This window comes from Excalfactoria chinensis, chromosome 8, assembly GCF_039878825.1.
Source record: "Excalfactoria chinensis isolate bCotChi1 chromosome 8, bCotChi1.hap2, whole genome shotgun sequence".
Lineage (NCBI taxonomy): Eukaryota > Metazoa > Chordata > Aves > Galliformes > Phasianidae > Excalfactoria > Excalfactoria chinensis.
Genome location: NC_092832.1, coordinates 328,075 through 347,264, shown reverse-complemented (window position 1 = coordinate 347,264; position 19,190 = coordinate 328,075). Strand labels below are relative to the sequence as shown.

The window sequence follows — 19,190 nt, the reverse complement described above, 5'->3', positions numbered from 1 at the left end:
CTGGAGATATTCAAGACCCGCCTGGACGCCTACCTGTGTGACAAGATGTAGGGAGCCTGCTTTGGCAGGGGGGTTGGACTCGATGATCTCTAGAGGTCCCTTCCAACCCCTACAATTCTGTGATTCTGTGATTCTGTGATAACCAAGTTAACTGTAGGATTTAAAATCATAAAATCCTTTTTCAGAAATGGAAAAAGAAAAAAAAAAAAAAAAGGCACAGTGATTTCTTAGTCTTCTCAATAACACAAGCACTGGATAAGTATCAAGCATTGTTTTGTTGTGTTTCCTTGTAGCTAGTTAGCAATATTGCTTCATTCTGCACATAATGCACAAAGGGCAAGGATGAGAGCAATAGTCTGTAACTATACACCAAAAATAACTTTGTTTGTTTTTTGGGGGGAGTAGAATGATCCAGAATGTCTAACGAAACATGAATCTGGTTTGGCAGGGTATTCACAGTCAGTGATTTATAGTTCTTCCTAATCTACAGTTTAGCATTAGTTGTCTCCAGGCCCAAAGCAGTGACTACATTTTACATTTATGAGCTTCATTTTTCCCACATCATTGACTACTCAGGTAAAAAGGATAGCAAGTTCAGTGTCTGTTGAATCTTGCCTGAGGTATGTGATATAAACAGCTGATGCTGATTACTCTTATAGTTCCTGCTTCATTGCATCTTCACATTGGGGAATATGTTCCTTGAAAAGTAATATTGCTGATCCAAAGTAAGCAGCTAAGGCTTTATCTGGGATGTCAGACTTTTGTTAAGTTCATCATCCCTTATCACAGAAGAAGTTCCATATAAAGTCACTAACGTTACTTTAAAGTACGTATTTTACTTTAAATAATGTATCATAATTTGTTCAGCAGTTATGGTGGAGGACTTTGGGAAGCATTGCAAAGTTTTACCAAAGCGATCACGCAGTATACTTGTCATTGGGTTATGTCCAGACATAAGTCCATGACGGGGGGAAAGAGGGAGGGAGGAAAGGCAGGGAAAGGAGGGAAGGGGGGCAGACTGCCACTGTTCTGTATGATGTTCTGATGTAGAATTCCGACAACAAAAATCACAACATTTTTCCACCCCTGTGCCCACTAGAGGAGATAAATCCTGCAAGAATATCACCCTACTGATATCACCACTCACTGATAGCTCTTATGCATAGTCTGAAGATGAGAATCTTCTTCAGTATAAAGGGATTTTAGGAAATCTAAAGAGAGAATTTTTACCCTTTTTTACACAGAAATTGCAAAATGAAGCTCAGAAACTGCACTTTCCCAATAGCCAATTTCTTTTCCTCTAGCTTTCCCCCTAATTTTGGAAGGATTAATCAGGATTAATCCTTGGAGAAGGTCCTCCTTTTGATCACTTTCACATCATTGCCTATATCTTATTACATTCCCAGTAAGTACTTCAATCTTGCTAAGCAAGAACAGCAGAAAACTACAATTCATCTCCAACATTTGTTGCTGTCAAAGTTTTAGAATTGAAGGAACAATTTTTTTTTATTATTTAAAGACCTCATTCAGTTATTGCATATACTGTCCACAATGTATAAAAAATTCTACTTCCCTAAATAACTAAAACAAGTTTTAATCTGTCTCCAAATTATTTTCTCATGGACTATTATAATTTCAATTCTAAGAATCTACCGAACTTTCAAAGAAAACATTTATTCAGCACTGTGGGTCAGCAATCACAAGGAAGCATTTCACCATGACTCAAAATAATCCTTTGTCAGCAGAACTGTCAAGATTATCCAAAAAATAATGTTAATTAAAACGTGATTACAGTTAATTGTGAACAATGGAAGCCTACTAGTTTATCTGTTCAGAACCTTATGTGAAGAATATTTACGTCCTGGCTTTCAAGCAACCCTTCACTTGCTAACAAAGTATTCATTTACACTTCCCAAACATAAATAGAAGTCACAGAGTGAACCCTGCTATTGCAGAAGCAAAAAGAGAGAAATACTAAACAAAACTCATGTATCAATGAGAGAACATCTAGAATTTCCCTTTAACTACTGTAGCCCACAACTGGATCACTGAAAGATCTGAACCTCTACCCTGTTCTATACAGCAGAATTTGGAAAATTTACCTCATTAACTTGCTTTTTGTCTAAGTGAAAAACTTGACCAGAGCTTGTGGAGGCAATTTCTTCATAGACTTTGTAACCAATATGATCCCTGTCATCACAGTCTCCAGTTAGCACAAATACTACCTGTATTAAAAAAAAAAAAAAAAAAAAAGAAAGAAAGAAAGAAAAAAACTAAAAACCACATCCAGGTCATTTGGGACACAGTGCAAACTTTTGCATAGAAGCATTTTAAAGATAACATGAAGGCCTGACAGCAGAAGTGCATCACTTGCCATGGGCTCTAGGAACAAACAAGGATCATTTTATAAGTTATACTCGTTTAACAGCAATTAGACATCCCAGAAAACTTGTCTCAAAACAACATAAGAACATCCACATAACTGACATGCTGACCAAGCATATATACAAGCTTCATCTGCACTATTTAATCCACAACATTAAAAATAAGTGTTCCTTCAAGTTCCTATTAATCAGATCAGGTATCTGTACTTAAAAAAAAATGAAGTTCCTAGAATGGCAATATTCCTTTTGTATAAACAGATTTCACTGACCTTCACATAGTGGAATTTTACCCTTCAGTGTGGAGAAAATACAGTATTAAAGATGTAAATCAACTCAGAATGCAAATCCTTCATGTACCTGTGACTGCTTCTGTTGAACGAGTTGAAGTACTTCATGGGTGAGTCTGTAGTCTTTGGACCGTGCATCAGTAAATACATAGATGAAAGAACCAGGAAGAGAGATTTCTAGAGCAATCTTAATTGCTCCAATGCTCATCTCTGGACAGTCTCCACCACCCTGTTTACAATTAGAAGAAGGAAAAAACACAAACTTTCAAGGGAAAAGAACATAACAACTAAAGTATTTTCTCTTGAGAAAGTGTATGATTTGAACATTCCATCTTTTATTCTTTTATTAACTCCCTGCCCCCAACCCCATGGAATAGGAGTTATTCAGTCTGGAGAACAGAAGGCTCAAGGGAGACCTTACTGCCCTGTACAACCCTCTCAAAGGAGGCTGTGGCAAGGTAGGGGTAAGCCTCCTCTTCCCCATAACTAGCAACAGGACTAGAGGAATTGTGCCAGGGGAGGTTCAGGTCAGACACTGGGAAGAATTTCTTTGCTGAAAGAGAGGTCAGGAACTTGAAGGTCAGGGAGGTGGTGGACTCACAGTCCCTGGGAGGTGCTCAAGGAATGTTTAGATGTTGTACTGAGGGACGTGTTTTAACATGGAAATATTGGTAGTAGGTGGACAGTTGGACTGAATGATCTTGGAGGTCTATTCCAACCTCAGTGATTCTATGATTCTAATATATATATATATATTTTTAACTTCTCCAAAGCAAATGTAATCTTCAGCAAAGGAATCACCCAATTAAACATTTATTTTGTAGGCAAAGTCAAGGTAATAGCTTATTTCTATAACCACCTTCTAAGTATATCTCTATTCCACTGTCTATGACATTATTTTTTCATGTAACTTTTTGAGTGTTTTATATGGCATCTGCTTTGTACATCTCATAGGAAAAACACTTCCAAATTAAATGGATGTTCTGAGAACAAGTATAAACATTTTATTTTCATAATATAGAAGTTCTCAAAAGGCAGATACAGAAAACTACTAAACAAAATTTTTTCACCTTTTTTAAAAAATTAATATTTTGTGCCTTTCTTTCCAAATTTCAACAAAATATGATTACCTTGTGAAGTTTTCCAGAAAACAGATGACTGAAGTTTCATTTTCCACCCCTTTTGGTAGGTATGCAGAAATTTATGTTGTTAGCTCAGCTTATCTGTACTATTACACCTCTCATTTCTGAATGCAATGTTGACATAACTATTTAAAGGGGATTCTATCCACTTAAAATGGTAACTTTAGTTTCTAACTGAAAGGCATTGTCAACAATTCTTAGTGAAAGCTATTTTGAGTAAGTAATCTGTTATTTCTATACTCAGGGGTACTTAAATAAGACCTTTTTGTAATGCCTATGCAAATATATCAGCACATATATAATGAGATCATGCAGCACTCCATATATACTCAAAAGATTTTGATACAGGCAAGATTTAACTATATTGCTCCTCCAATAAGGCCTCATTGTAGAAACTGCATTTAATATGAGAATACATTAACAGTTTGCTTCTCTCTTCAAATGGAAAAGATACTGAGAATCCAGCGCTTTCCAGGTATAAGTTATTGTCACACTGCTCACAAGAATGATTCACAGCTAATTATAATAGTAATAATGTATCAACTCACCCAGTGTCAAAGGAATATTTTCTTGACTAGTCTGAATGCAAACAGAACAGGACCTAGCTCCTTCAGACAGATGGACACAGACTAGTCTTAACCTCTCGTCAAATACCAACTGAAAGCCCCTGTCAACAAATGTGATTTCCAAATACTACAACTGTTCCGTACTCAGAATATTTTTGTTGCAAAGATCTGAGTATGTCTTGATGCCCAAGAAGTTTTGCAGTATTCTAGACAGCATATTTCTAAGATGTTTTAAACATACATAAGACTCCTTCACATAATTTAACTTCATGTTAATTTTAGCTTTGTTCATTGATGAGAATATTTGTTCCACAACTTTAATCAAAAATAATTTATCTCAAGATTTCTACTACTTTCAAAATATTCAGACTTTTCACTGCCTTTCTAGGAAAAATATCCATAACGAGCTTTATAGAAGTGTTCACATTTTCTGGAAGAACTGCTGCAAGATATCCTATCAGTCCTTAATCACTTTAATTTCTTATTTTGGCCCTTCATAGATGTAATTCATTATAGTAAATCAGTCTTAATTCAGCTGGGCATAGTTATAACCTTGAGCATAATTATGAAATATGCAGTCACGGAGGATTAGGGAAAAATCTTAAATTCATTAGAGAGTGACTTTTAAACAACTTGCTAGCAAATGAGGAGTTTTAAATTCCTGAAAGCTTCACCTGGTTCATAGCCTTTTTCAAAACAGTTAAAATTATTTTCCAGTGTAGCTAAAGATGGGACCAATTTTTAACCTCCCTCTGAAAGAGGAAAAAGCACAATGGCTGGCATTTTCTCCCTCCTTGAAAATTTACTGTTTATTGTTTTCTCAGAATTCCAATCTTTCTTGCAATTTTTAAACTGTTAATTCTACCTAACTAGTACAACTGGCTTCTACACATCCCTAAATCATTTATATCATTAAACCATTTGCCCATTTCCAAAACACAATCCTTGAAGTCAGAGGCCTGTCCAGCAGTACTATCTCAGACAACTCTTGACTGAAGAACAGGATTTTCAGTAAAGCTAACTCCACTCCAATATTTCTCTTTCCTTCCAGCACCTGAACCAGATATCATTTGCATCTCATTCTGACATTAAAAATCAAGGGAGACATACTATGATGGTTCAAAAATCCATCACTTCTTCTTATACCAAGCTGCTTGTGTCTGCTATATTTGCATCATTAAGTGCTTGTTAACAAAGGGCAATGAAGTTAGTGGCTATGTCACACCTGACAGGTCTTAAGAGTCTTTTTGTACACAAATTAGTTAATTAGAACTAAGGAAATAACTTACGGGAAACAGTAAAACAGTTCATAAAAGTGTCTGCAAACAAGTGGCAGAACTAATAAAATTCAAAATAAGTATTATCCTTGACTAACTAGTCTTTCTCGTGTTATTGATCAATGAGGTATCCATATAATGATGTAAACTAAGAGAAAGTAATTAACTATAATCATAAATTCAGATAAGCAGAGAACAAGATGATAGTTTGTGTACCTATATCTACATGAAGCATTACAGCAGAAACACTAACAAGAGAGGAATGATTATCGGGAAGAAATAGGGCGTGTTGCTAGAACTACATAGAGGATGAACAAGTCACTCACCTGAACATAAAGCTCCCTGAGTTCAAACTGAAATTTCTTGGGATCAGTGGTTATCGTCACTGGACCAATTTCTGGCATGGAAAAAAAAAAAAAAAAAAAAAAAACCATAATATGAGGAAGATACAAAGCAATCAAGAGAATTTCTGCTGAAGAGATAATGATTTTTCAGATTGATAAAATCTGAAGGAAAAAAAAAAAATGTTAAAAACAGAAAGGACTCAATAAAATATTCAGCACTAAGATCTGTGGTTCCAAACCTAGTGACTCCAAAGTCATTCCAGCATTACCAGCTTCTGAGCACCATAAGCATTTATAGGCACATAGCACATTCTATGTTGTTTCTCTCACACACATTTACTTGTGGTGATGGATATCATCACTGCATTGCTCTCACTAATTAGAAAGGAACAAAAAACACCCAGAAGTGGCAGCACCAGAAAATAATGAAATTTACCTATGCAACTGTTTCTGGAAAATGCTCTCCTTTGATGGATACCAGGAATACTTGGGGTGGAGTGGCTGGAGGACTTTGTTGAGGAAACAGACCTGGGAATACTGATTGATGCTCAGCTGAACGTGAGCCCACAGTGTGCCTGGGTGGCCAAGAAGGCCAACGGCATCCTGGCTTGCATCAAAAACAGTGTTACTAGCAGGAACAGAGAGGTAATTGTCCCCCTGTACTCGGCACTGGTGAGGCTGCACCTCAAGTACTGTGTTCAGTTTTGGGCCCCTCACTGCAAGAAAGACATTGAAGCCCTGGAACGCATTCAGAGGAGGGCTACGAAGCTGGTGAGGGGTCTGGAGCACAGGCCTTATGAGGAGCGGTTGAGGGAACTGGGATTGTTCAGCCTGGAGAAGAGGAGGCTCAGGGGAGACCTTATAGCTCTCTATAACTTCGTGAAGGGAGGTTGTGGTGAGCTGGGGGTTGGCCTCTTCTCTCGTGTAATTAGTGATAGAACTAGCAGGAATGGTTTCAAGCTGCGACAGGGGAGGTTCAGGCTGGACATTAGGAAGTATTACTTCTTGGAAAGGGTGGTCAGGCACTGGAATGCACTGCCCAGGGGGGTGGTAGAGTCACCGACCATGGGAGTGTTCAAGAAACGTTTGGATATTGCGATGAGGAATATGATTTAGCTGGGAAGTATTGGTAATGGTTGGACTAGATGATCTTCTAGGTCTTTTCCAACCTTGATAATTCTGTGATTCTGTGAATACCCCTGACTTCAAGCAGACTGCTAGTGCTTCAGGCAAAACAACAGATAGAGTCCAACACCACACAAACTGGTTACTATCTGTAGAAGGCATCTGGAAAGGCAGGACCACACAACTCTAGGCTGCTGTCACCTCTCCTGGCCACACAGCCTGATCTCACAGTTGGCAGAAGGCCAATCAGTACTCTTAACTCATAAATAGTACATCTGTACTATGTATCAGTTTTAAATGAATGTATTAGAACAATCTAGAAGAGGAATACAGGATCCCTTTACCTACTTTTATCAATTCAGAACACTGAATTTGTTTGTTCTAGAAGGAGAAAAATAATGTAGCAAAAGGAATTTCAGAGGAGATGCCAAGTCATATGGAGTTCTTTCAGCCATAGAAAGCCTAATTACGAGCAAGAACATCTCTCTCAAGTATTCAGAATTAAAAATAACTAAACAAACATCAAAACCAAGCAAAGACAGAACCCTACACCTCTGGATACCTTCCAAAAAAAAGAAAAAATTTCAGATTTAGTACCCTATGAATTGGAGTGAGGGAACACAACAGCAAAAACACCCTGACCTTTAATACCCAATGCAATTACAACTGCCATTTACTAGTTCTTGTTTGGCTACACAGCACTGCATTTCCCACATTCTAACTAGCTTGCTGGTATGTCAGTCATACAGATTGTAAAATCATAGAATCACAAGGTTGGAAAGGACCTACAAGATCATCTAGTCCAACCATCCTCCCATTACCAAAGCTACAACAAGCCACTAAACCATGTCTCGTATCTTCTCATTCAGACGCCTCTTGAACACTACCAGGGATGGCGACTCCACCACCTCCCTGGGCAGCTATTCCAGCGTCTGACCACTCTCTGAGAGAAAAAGTTTTTCCTTATGTCTAACCTAAACCTCCTCTGGTACAACTCGTAGCCCTTTCCTTTGTACTAGTGTGAAAGCATAACCCTTTGTTGCCTAGAACTGTACATGTCGAAGGGGAGTCTTAAGTACTAACTCATAGATAGCTGCCACATAACTCAGATATTCAACACTGCTGAATTCACTCCAGGTCTACCCCTCCTGTTCTGTCAGCTTTACAGCCACTCATCCAACAGCATGCAGTGTGTAATGAACAGAATATGAAAAAAATGGGGTGGAGATCACACACAGCACATAGTTAACATACATTCATCTCAGGGGTGAGGCAGAACTTCAGTACTTCCCATCCTATTTCTCCATCCAAGTGATGCTTTTTAGTTATATCAGTTTTGACAGTTTTTAGATCAGCAGACTAATCTACATTTCAAATACACGTACACCCCCCCATATATATATATATATACACACACACACAAACACATATATATATATATACACACACACATTTATTTTTGTATCAGATCCATCTCCCAGTCTTGTTTCCTGTACAGAATCTCAAACATTTGTCCCACTAGTTTTAAAGTTGACAAAGGAGTGGGAATGATCACCCAGGATAGCTATGATGCCTAAACCAGAACTGATGCTCAAAACAAACAGAAGTGCAATTATTCCTTAAAAACTATTTTCCAGCAGTGGTGCACATTAAATTTTATCTGATGAAAGAATATGACTTGTTCTGTCATACTTTCTTTCCTGCATTCAATCAATAATAAAGCTTTGCCTGTAATTCTGAAAGCCTTTATGAGTTGCTGCTTGCCAAGGATAACAAAAACAATGATAGAGTTGCTCTTAATAACCCCCCAGCCTAGGGGCACATAGCAGAAACCCTTAATTTCTGAAGAGCAAATTGGGTGCTACATGTCAGGACTTCACACAGCTGCACCCCATTCACAAGCTGCCATCACAGGTCACAGAATCACAGATTCATGGGCCTTAGAAGGAACCTCTGAAGATCATTTAGCCCACTCACCCACCGTTCCACTGCAATGCATCTTCTGTTTTCCAACACTGCAGTGACATGTCAAAAGGGCAGCTAAAGAAAATAGATACTTCTAATTGAGATCTCTCAAATTATAGTGAACATTCTTCCCTCTCAAATAGCTGACATTACATCCACCAATATGTATAAATCATGCTTCCCTTTATTGCCTGACAAGTGTTACTTTTATAGCAGACAGATGAGGGTGTTTGAAAATCACACACACCAACTGGAGGAAAGCTACTGCAATAACAACCCTAAAACCCCCCTTCAAAGCTGCGAGCCATTCATTCTTTTCCTAGAGGTGTCTTTGGTTCTCATGCTGTCTATCCTGCTCCACAGCTGCTGCTTCGTGAAATCCTTATCTTGCTCCATAGCTACTGCTATGTAAAATCCTTCTTGTATTCCCACACGGTTTGTTACCAATTCTCTACTTAGAAAAGTTTTCCAGTTCCTCACCAATGGAAAACCTATTCTCCCACAAGAGAGCTTGAAGTAGGTCTCCAGGATGCTCTCTGCTCCAAGGAAATAATCTGCTTGTATATCCCCTCTGGTGTAAGCAAGATGTTGTCTGTTGCTACCACACACACACACACACAAAAAAAAAAAAAAAGGGCATGAGGGCATGCAGAGCCCTGGCACCTGCAGGGAGCCAATCTTCCTCCTCCGCTCCCCAGTTGCTTAAGCGGCTCTGGAGGTCTGATCTCACCAAAAGCTGGCAGCCAGCTTCAAGTGCCTTTGGTTATCCCTAGCAAACTCTCAATGGATGACTGCCTGAGTTACAGAACACATCAACAGCTGACAACTCAGCCAGCAGACCTTGGGAGAAGCCAGAGGACACAGAGCCATGGAGATTATCGAGCCTGGTGGTCCCCTGCACTCAAGCCCTGAGCCATTCCAGGGAACTAAGTCCAGAGAGCTGCTGCCCATGCTCTTCTCAAGCATCTCTTCAGTGCATGAAAGCTTTATGCCTGGAACTTCTCAGCCTCATATTTCCAAGAGTACAGTAGTTTGTGATACTTCTCTTTTCTGATAACAAGAAAAAAAAAAAAAAAAAAAAAAGAAAAGGCACTTACTGACTATACAGCATGCAAGCTCTGAAAGGACTTGCATCCTTCAGCCTACAGCAAAGGCCAAGCAGCTGACGAGCTGCAACCACTGCTGCCTCACTGTTCAGCACAGGAGAGGCATTCAGTGACACTGGCCCACACAGCTCCCAGAGAACATCTGAAAAGGTCATCAGATTACTCTCTGGTTTTGTTTATTACCCCTTGTCAACAACAGCCTGAACCGAGTAAAACATTGTTCACAATGCTCTTTAAATTCCTTCTGTAGTCTGAACTCCCATACAGTCCAGGTCTATTTCTGTCTTATCTCTTGGTCTGTGTATTTTGGCAAGACTCCTTCAACACTTGCAACAGCACTAGATAAACAGCTTATACTGAAGAGTAAGGCATGAATGAATGTAACTACACATTTTGTGATTAATAACCTGAACATGCTGAAGTAAAAATAAAGCAGTCTTTACAACTCAATTTTTAATTCTAGATTTACACTTGGCATCACATTGCACAACTAATTTTCTTGCTGCAACATCCAGGAAGCTTTGCTCTGAGCATCTGCAAGCACTGCGGGCTGCTGCAAGTCCCCATCAGGACACTTCCCCTGCTGCTTCCCACCACATCCCCTGATTGTGTCTGCACTATCAGGGGTCCACAGGCTGACCAACCAGTAGAGTCACAGTTTCTTTTTTTTCCTCCACAATTTGAACTCAGTTACAAGGTCTGATTGAAAGCTTCTGTTGTTTGAAAGATTATACTCATGGGCTGCTTCCTTCAAAGAGACCTTTTGTCATGATACAATGAAAACTGAAAAAACAACACTGAATCTATAGTCACATGGCTTCCATGAAATGTGCTGAAGAAATTCATGCACTCAGCAATTACGTCCACATGAAAACAGACAGCATGAAAGAGTCACCAACAGCAGCTTGAGCATCCAGATAGCAATGGCAAATACTCCATGTTCATGCTTTGCAGCACAGAGTGACAGGGCAAGACAGTACCGACCATGTGTAATTATGGTCAGTTATTAATAAACTGAGAGTCCGTGTTTTCTTGCAAGAGTCAGTCTCTGCATGTTACAGAGACCTCAGAACTAACCAGTAGGCGATTAAAGATGTTGGAGATCCCAGAAACAAGGACTTATCAGAGCATGTTATACCATACTAGTCCTACACTGTACTTTAACAGGCTTCTGTTTTTCATAGTGCTTTCACCTGGTTAAAAAGTAAAACCAAAAAATAGATGTAATATTGTGTCAGATTTAATCTGGTCCATAGGAGTGTCTCTGACAAGAATTAAACAACCTCAGAACTGCACAAGAGTGACCTAAAAGACATTTGGGTGCTGGTCGCAATCCTTGAAAAGCCATTTAAATAAGTTTTGCCTCCTTGCACTCTGGCATCTGTCAACAAACGCAATGAACCAATTAGCCCTAATGAGAGAGATAAGATCAGGCTGTAAACACAGTTCTAACTACATCTACATAATTAAAAATCAACTAAGTTTTCCTCAATTTTCATACCAAGGAACTCGTTCCTCAAAAGATTACAGAGCAAAAGCCTTTCTTCAGAAAATTCCAGGAGAACAACAACAAGGTTCTACAAAGTGATGCCCTGCATGAGCATACATCTCTGTGCACGTACACATGCATGAACACCAGAATTTCAGTACTATGGAATGTTTCATGATGAATCCGACTGCCATCTTTTGAGAATGGAGATTTCCAAACACAACCAAAAGAAAGCACTCTGAGATCTGCACCTCAGAAGAAACTGGTGTCACATTTAGTACACATCTTTTATTCTGCATGTAAGTATATTTTTAACAAAATTTCTTTTTTTTTTTTTTTTTTTTTTTCTACAATAAATATATCTGCATTCTCTTTAAGCCAATGGCAAAGTTTTTATTGATTTCAGAATCAGCCTAAAATTCTCATTCTAAATAAACCCCCACTTCACAAAGGTAACCCATCAATAGCTGGTAGAACATCAGATTTTATGGCAAATACCATTGCCTGCATACATCACTCATTTCCTCTGACAGCCCTCAGCTGCTAGTATTATTCTAACCACAGTGCTGGGATACAGCTGGGAATAAAGAAGCAGCAGTTCTCTTAAGTGAAAGCATCTACTTGAAGATTTTCAATAAATGTCAGTTATTGACAGTTACACCGCATTAAAGTCAATCTTTTTATACTTTTAAATATGTACTATTGAGAGGGAAGACTACGTAGATATTTTCTACTTCACAGACACTCACTATCCCTAGTGAGGCTGTATTGCACAAGAAAAAGCTGCAGAAAGCATGACTGCTAAACTGCTCATCTGAGAGAGCCAACCCATGGGAAAAAAAAAAAAAAAAAAAAAAAAAAAAAAGTTACTGGGCTATTTGAACTCTATTTTTTAAAATATGTGGTTTGGATTGAAAAGAATTAAAAAGAAGGATTTAGCGAGTATTTGAAGGCCAGCTAAACCCCTCAAAACCTTTACCAGAGCATTGTTCATCTCAGTAGCTGTCAAGTCAGATGGAAGCAGCTCTCTCCTGTCCCTTAGCTTTTGCCTGTGTTATGCGTAATTGTGTAATTTTCTAAAAGGCACCAACAATTTCAAACAGCAGAAGTCAGTCAGGGAGGAATCCACTTACCATAGAATTAGGCAGAGCAGGGCCTGAGAGGCTAGAACAGCTATCATAACCGCAGGGAAGGAATTTGCATGGTCAGGCTGAGGAGTTTCTCCACAGCTGCCCGCACAGCTTGGTGACAACAATGCTTCAAACAAAACAAAACTTCCCACAGTACAAAGCAGTGAACGTGCCTTGTGCAGCCTCTGATTCCTTCCAAAGCTCCCAATGGAGTAGCAGTACACAAAGGCCTGGTGGCAGAGATGGAGCCCGCTCAGAGGCAACCAGCCACATCCTCGCACCTGCTGGGAGCCACGTCACAGCCATGTCTCCAGAACAAAGATGCAAGCATGAGAATTTTGAAAATTACACGGGTTAAGCTAGTGTTACTATTTCACAACTAAGCAGGTAGTTTTCCCCTTTGGGCAGGCAGTGCAGGAGCTCATGCTGCCCTTTCTGGAAGTGCCACACACAGTATATTCAACCATGTGCAAGCAGTGCCCAGCTCCATTTTGAGGTCACGAAATACCTCCCAAAAAATAACAGATACAACTGGATTACAGGGTCTGGGCCTGCCTCTTGGCAAGCAGCTCTACCTACATGCCACCATGAGTGGCACTTGTTTCCTTTTCACTAGCCACTCACTCACGAGTACGCTTCCTTATTTTGACAACTCTTCTAAGCAAGTAATAACTCCAGGTGACTCATTATAGCCAAGTTCATGAAGCTTAGCAGGGCAGCTGCTAACCCATCTGATTTGTCCATGCTCATCTACGCCACACAGTTCAACAAAGCTGGCTGCAGCCAGCCATGATGACAGGGTCAGGTTTGTGCTCAATGCGGATTCCTGCTGTCACACTGCACAGGCTCAGTGCCCTGACACTGACATAGCAGCATGCCCCAATATGACAGGAGGTTAACAGCTACAGTGGTATAAGCTGCTGCCTGCGGCACTGGAGGGCCCGGGTTTGAATCCCCCCCTGTGGCGCAGGGGTAGAAGTGCCGCTTCGCTACACAGGGGGCTCGAAACCCGGGAGATGGACTCGATGATCTCTAAGGTCCCTTCCAACTCGCACGATACTATGATACTATGATGATACTATGAAGAAAGCTGCTCCATGACTTTGGAAGAAGAAAAAGGAAAAATGATAAGAACATGTTTGCTCTTGCTGCAGGTTTGAGTGGTCAATATTGTTTTAGGAAGCTGGGGTAGAGAACTAAACAATTTTATTTTTATAAACATTATAAATGTTTATTTAATATATAAATATTTTTATAAACATTATGTTATCTGTGGATTATAAAATTCTGCTGAATTTTACCACTTCAGCAAAGCAAGCACACTCCAAATGATTCAAAAAGTAAAGGGAAGGTAGGGAGGAAGAAGAAATGAGGACACTAACTTTCCTACCCTAACCAAAATAGGCTTTTTTCACTATGAACAAGGATTACTTCAATCAGTAAAATATGAGCACTTCACACAGAAACATTGTCTTCTGTTTCCTCATCTTTTAGAAATTGTTCTAAATAATTTCAGTATTTATGTTTAGACTGCTAAAGTTGGCAAAAGCACAGTATTAGCTTAGATTTCTCATCTGCCTTGATCCTTGCATTTCCCAGTTTCATCTTCTGTCCAGCCTTGTCCGAATTCCAAGACTGGGAAGTGCTGAGCACCCTAATGGAAAAACAGAACTCTGGCATGGAAGCAAAGTGATATATCACAAAATCATTACCAAGGTTATGCTTAGAGAATATATATGTGTGTTTGTTTTTTAATGGAAGCATTTTCTATTATTATCATTGTAATAAACCACTTGGCTTGTTTAACTAATACAAAGCACAAGGTTTTCTTTTGTAACACCTCAGACTTGCAGCATGGAAGCCTGCAAGCTCCAGAATCAATGCTCCAACCTGAGGTCCTTACACAGGCCAATCACAAGCTCAGTGTCTTCTAGATACAAAGCAACCACTGAAAAACCCTTAACTGTCCTTGCTCCCAAGGGCCAGCTCCTGGCTCTGTGGTGCAGCTGGCTGCTTGGTGCCCTGCCACAGGGTCTCCGGCATACATGTATTTCTAGAAAGCTCTTATTCAGGTTTCTGCAGTATGAAATACCAAACAATTAAGATTGTATATTTCAGGTTTGATCACTAGTGCTGCCAAAATTTCCCTTTGCAGCCTGAGGCAAATCCTTGGGGACCTGTTTAGAAAAGCACTTAACTATAAGTGAAAACATACAAAAATCAACAGAATATATACAAAAACATTTTCACGTGTTTTGTTTAATCACAGGCCTTGCTCATTCATGTCCATGGCCACCACACTGGGCAAGAGACAGTGTGTCTCTGACACACTCTTCCTTCACCACTACAGTAAGAGCAGGATATTTTGGATGGGTCTGTTTGTCATCAGATGAAATACATCAAAACAGTAGAAATCCAACTGTAAAGTTTATTAATAAAATTTTGCGTATTCATTTTGGGTATGATTACATGGCCCAGGACCCCAGCAGACCAGATAAACTACCTAAGCACTGATAAAACCATACCAATGCCTCACCTTAACCATAAATCCAATTGAACTAACAGAATAACCTCTATGTAATTCCAGATGTCTCTCACAGTTAAAACACTGTCACAAAGTTCAGAGTACACTTCTATGAAGCAACTGTAATTTCAAGAAATATAAACAAGACTAGGAAAAAATTAATTCAGCTTGCTCTTCGAAGTCACATCTAGCATTTCCTAAGTTCTTCCAAAGCCGTTATGTTGCTGATTAACAGACATGCTCTCAAGGCACAACCTTTTTCTGAACTTCAGAATTAAGAATTCCTTTGAAATGTCACCAAGGCATACAGTTTTTACTCAATGATAGTGCTGAAGAGCAACCTATAATTTAAGACACCACACTTCTAATTGAAGAAACTCAATCAAGTAGGAAAAGCAGGATGAATTCCAATCCTATCCCGAGTGCAATGAAACTTCAAACAGTGCTAAACAAAAACCAGCTGAGCTAATAAGAAGCAGACCCCGCTTAAGCATTCTTTCATCAAGTAAATTTCACCTATACAGTTACACTTGGAATTTGGGAAAGAAAGAGGAGCCAGCAATGACTGAGAAGAAATTAGAAAGGCAATTTGAGAAATGTGCAGTATTTATCAAGACAACCAAAGCCAGACTCCGATCTTAGTTATATCAGTGTAAATCCAAACTAATAGAATTAACTGTAATGGATTTACTCTGGATTTAGTCTACTTTAACCAAGATAAAATCCTCTTTAATTAAGCAGAGTATAAAAGCCAGTCTTTACATTTTGATGCCTAGGCAATGGGACATTTCATTGCCAGTAACTAAGAATTTGCTTTAAAGCTATGCAGCTGCAATACAAAAGGTGAGACAGACTTGAGACATCACAGTTATCCATAGCCAAAATTTCTGGAGTTTAAAATGAGCTCAAAAGATTTGCTTATGAACCCACAGTGGCTCAAAGGCAGAGATGGAAGTGAGAAGTTCTACCCCCCAGCCCCTCACCTGAGAGGTGCAGCTTTCTGGACTTGGATTATTCCACGTCAAGGCTTGATGCAGCTACCACACACTTTCCAGGGAATTCCTTCTTCCACAATAAAATTGCCTAATTCTTTAAAATGCAATAGTTGTGTTGTTTTTCCCTTCAGCTACCATTTCAAGGGTAGGAAAAGGGCTGAGTTTTACAGCAGAAAATTGGCCTCCCTTTTTACATCCTAAGCACAAGCAACAATTTGGAATATTTAGAACACAGTTTGATACACAAAAAAGCCAAATTTTTCCACTACCATAGAAGCTACCTAGACTTACACAAAACTGTGCAACTCAATCATTACAGTTCAATTCAGCTGACCAGCACAGGGAATACATGTTCTCTTGCAGCTGAAGCTCCCCAAAATAGTCATAGAAATCACCAACTTTAGAAAAGGCCTCCATGATCAGTCCAACCATCCACCTACCACCAATATTTCCACACTAAATCATGTCTTTTAGTACATCTAAACATTTACTGAGCACCTCCAGGGACTGTGACTCTATTACCTCACTGGGCAGCCCATTCAAGTGCCTGATCTCTCTTTCAGAGAAGAAATGCTTCCTAATTGTCCAACCTGAAACTCTCCTGGTACAACTTGAGGCCATTATTCTAGTCCTATTGCTAGTTATGGGGAAGAAGAGGAGAAGTCTCTCATCTCAAATGCTCCCGAACACCAAGACATGTTTTTTTTTTTTTAAGCAGTGCATTGTTAAATTGGAAGCAACCTTGCTTACATTCCATGTTCATCGGGGAGAACAACCAGAATGCAGCCCCAAGCAGTCTCCCACAGTATGCTTATAGCTCACTCCAGCCCTAGCAGGCCAAGCAGCGCTCTTACTGCTTCAGCAAGAGGCAGCAGCCAGCTGGAACACTCTGGCATGAGATCTCTGCCACTGCAGTGGTGGTACATAGGGACTGAGTAACACAAACAATGAAACAAAGAGCCAAAACTTGGAGAGATTTGCCTAATGGCTAGCAGAGCTCAGTCCCTCGCTGGCTGCTCCAGCCACTGCACATTTACTTGAGCCCACATGCATGCCTAGTTATTTCATCTACCTACAGCCCAAAAAGCCAACTCTGGCACAAGATTTGCAAAGTCGTGATCACCTAGAGGGTTTGCCTAAAGTCTAAGTCAGCACAGGGACATAAAGGAAATCAGTCTTTCTAGCTGTTCTAAGGCACTTCATTTTTTTCTTCACAACTCTCCTCCTCTTCTTCCGCTCCTCAATAAATTCCAAGAGCAAAAGCATACTAGTGAACTACACCAACACATCACTAACTAAACAAAAGTCTCCATCCTTTGGAAAGCAGACTTGGACATACCATTGTGCAGCTTAAGAGAACTCAGGAAATGGTTCAGTGATACTTAGCATCCCCAGAGACATTTAACCTCGGCTTATGAAAATACACCAGTGTCCGCAGCATGAAAATTACAATGGCTTCCTGCTTCCCCCTCAGGCTATGAATGTAATTTCAACAAGATGGCAGAGATCCAGCAGTAACCTATGGGCTGCTGTCCAGAGCGAACATAACAGACGTTTAGCCAGGGCTGCAGCCACACAAGGCATTCCTTCACTTCCATTTAATTACACAAACCCACCCCCACTCACTGCACTTCAGCAGGGATTTTCCAGTTCAAAAATCTGGGGTCCCATTCTGCCTTCTGTTACATCCAGCTGTGTGCCAACGTGGTGTCTGAAGAGCACTGCTGACTGTAATTTCTTCCAGAGGTATAAAGCCGATATTAAGAATTTGGCTCTACTTTATGCCAAGCTGCAAAAAATTGTCTTTTAAAGCTGGAAAAACAGCAGAGCAAGGAAGCACCACAAGGAACACAGAAATATCAAGATAAAGCTTGCTCCCTCTGAATTTCAGCTCTACAGCAGGCATCACAAGGAGCCAGCCGCCTGCCCCAACAGCCAGCTCATGCGGACACCACCAAGGAGCAGTGTTTACACTACTTGCCTACTTGCTCAATGCTCACACCTCCAAGCTTACTTTGGAAGACCCATTACATTATACACCTTCTCTAAACACATGCCTGCTTTCTCACACCAAATACCACACCAACTTGTGCATTTACTGAGAGCACGCTGCCACTGTTCTAAAGTGAGCAGATGAGGCTGCTACAAGAGATTAAATAGGAATATGCTATTGAAAATAAATTCAACACTGTCAATTAACTTTCACTGCATGTGATGTATGCAGCTTGTTGGCTTGGTGTTTGGGAACATCTCACTTTCAAATACACATATTTTACCAGTAATGCTTTGCAGACTAAAATCTGTGGTTAAGTACATTTTAGGAAAAGGGATACAACTTGAGCCAAGCTGGAAAACAGTGCACAGTGTTCCTGCCAGAGGGATGCCAGAGGAAATCCATGGAAAAGGACGTGGGACAAACAAAAAGCTAGTTAAGTAGCTCATGAGTACACATGGCCTGTTTACTCTTGTCATACATGCTAACAATACACATTGCAACCCCCCATCTGTGGCTCATCCCCACAGATCCTATTGGTCCCAGTCTGCCAGCACTACTCCCATTTGCACAAAAAGTTGCTGAGCCAGCACCCAGGTGTAGAGCTGCTGACAGCCTGGGGCAGGGTGAGCGAGGCACTCCAACAAGCCATGCTGTAATGAGCGGTACTTGTACTGCTCTGCAGAGCCATCTCACCAAGACCCTGGGTCCATGCCGGAACTTCCTCAGCACCATGCAGAGTTAGCTCAAAGTGCTTTACCACACAAGGCTCATCAGCAAGCATGGTGGTTCTGCCTTAGTGAGAGTAGAACTTCCCTACAAGAAGTGAAAGTAGGAGGAAAAAAAAAAAATAAAAAAAAATG

At 40.1% G+C, this 19,190-nt stretch overlaps 1 protein-coding gene across 6 annotated transcripts in view; it reads right to left on the bottom strand.

Annotated features, from left to right (window-relative positions):
* HMCN1 (hemicentin 1) overlaps window positions 1-19,190 on the bottom strand; it is a 183,331-nt gene that overhangs the window by 152,689 nt on the left and 11,452 nt on the right. For 5 of the 6 annotated variants that reach the window (XR_011904486.1, XM_072343169.1, XM_072343164.1 and 2 more), the window contains exons 2-4: window positions 5,983-6,053; window positions 2,742-2,900; window positions 2,103-2,225 (exon numbers count right to left, since the gene is read on the bottom strand). Coding sequence is in view for 5 of the 6 variants with exons in the window: in XM_072343169.1 (XP_072199270.1) it covers window positions 2,103-2,225; window positions 2,742-2,900; window positions 5,983-6,053 (353 nt within the window). In the remaining variant the exon portion in view is untranslated. Of the gene's footprint in view, window positions 1-2,102; window positions 2,226-2,741; window positions 2,901-5,982; window positions 6,054-10,187; window positions 10,302-19,190 lie in introns of those variants that run through there. The other variant, XM_072343167.1, reaches the window with a different exon arrangement.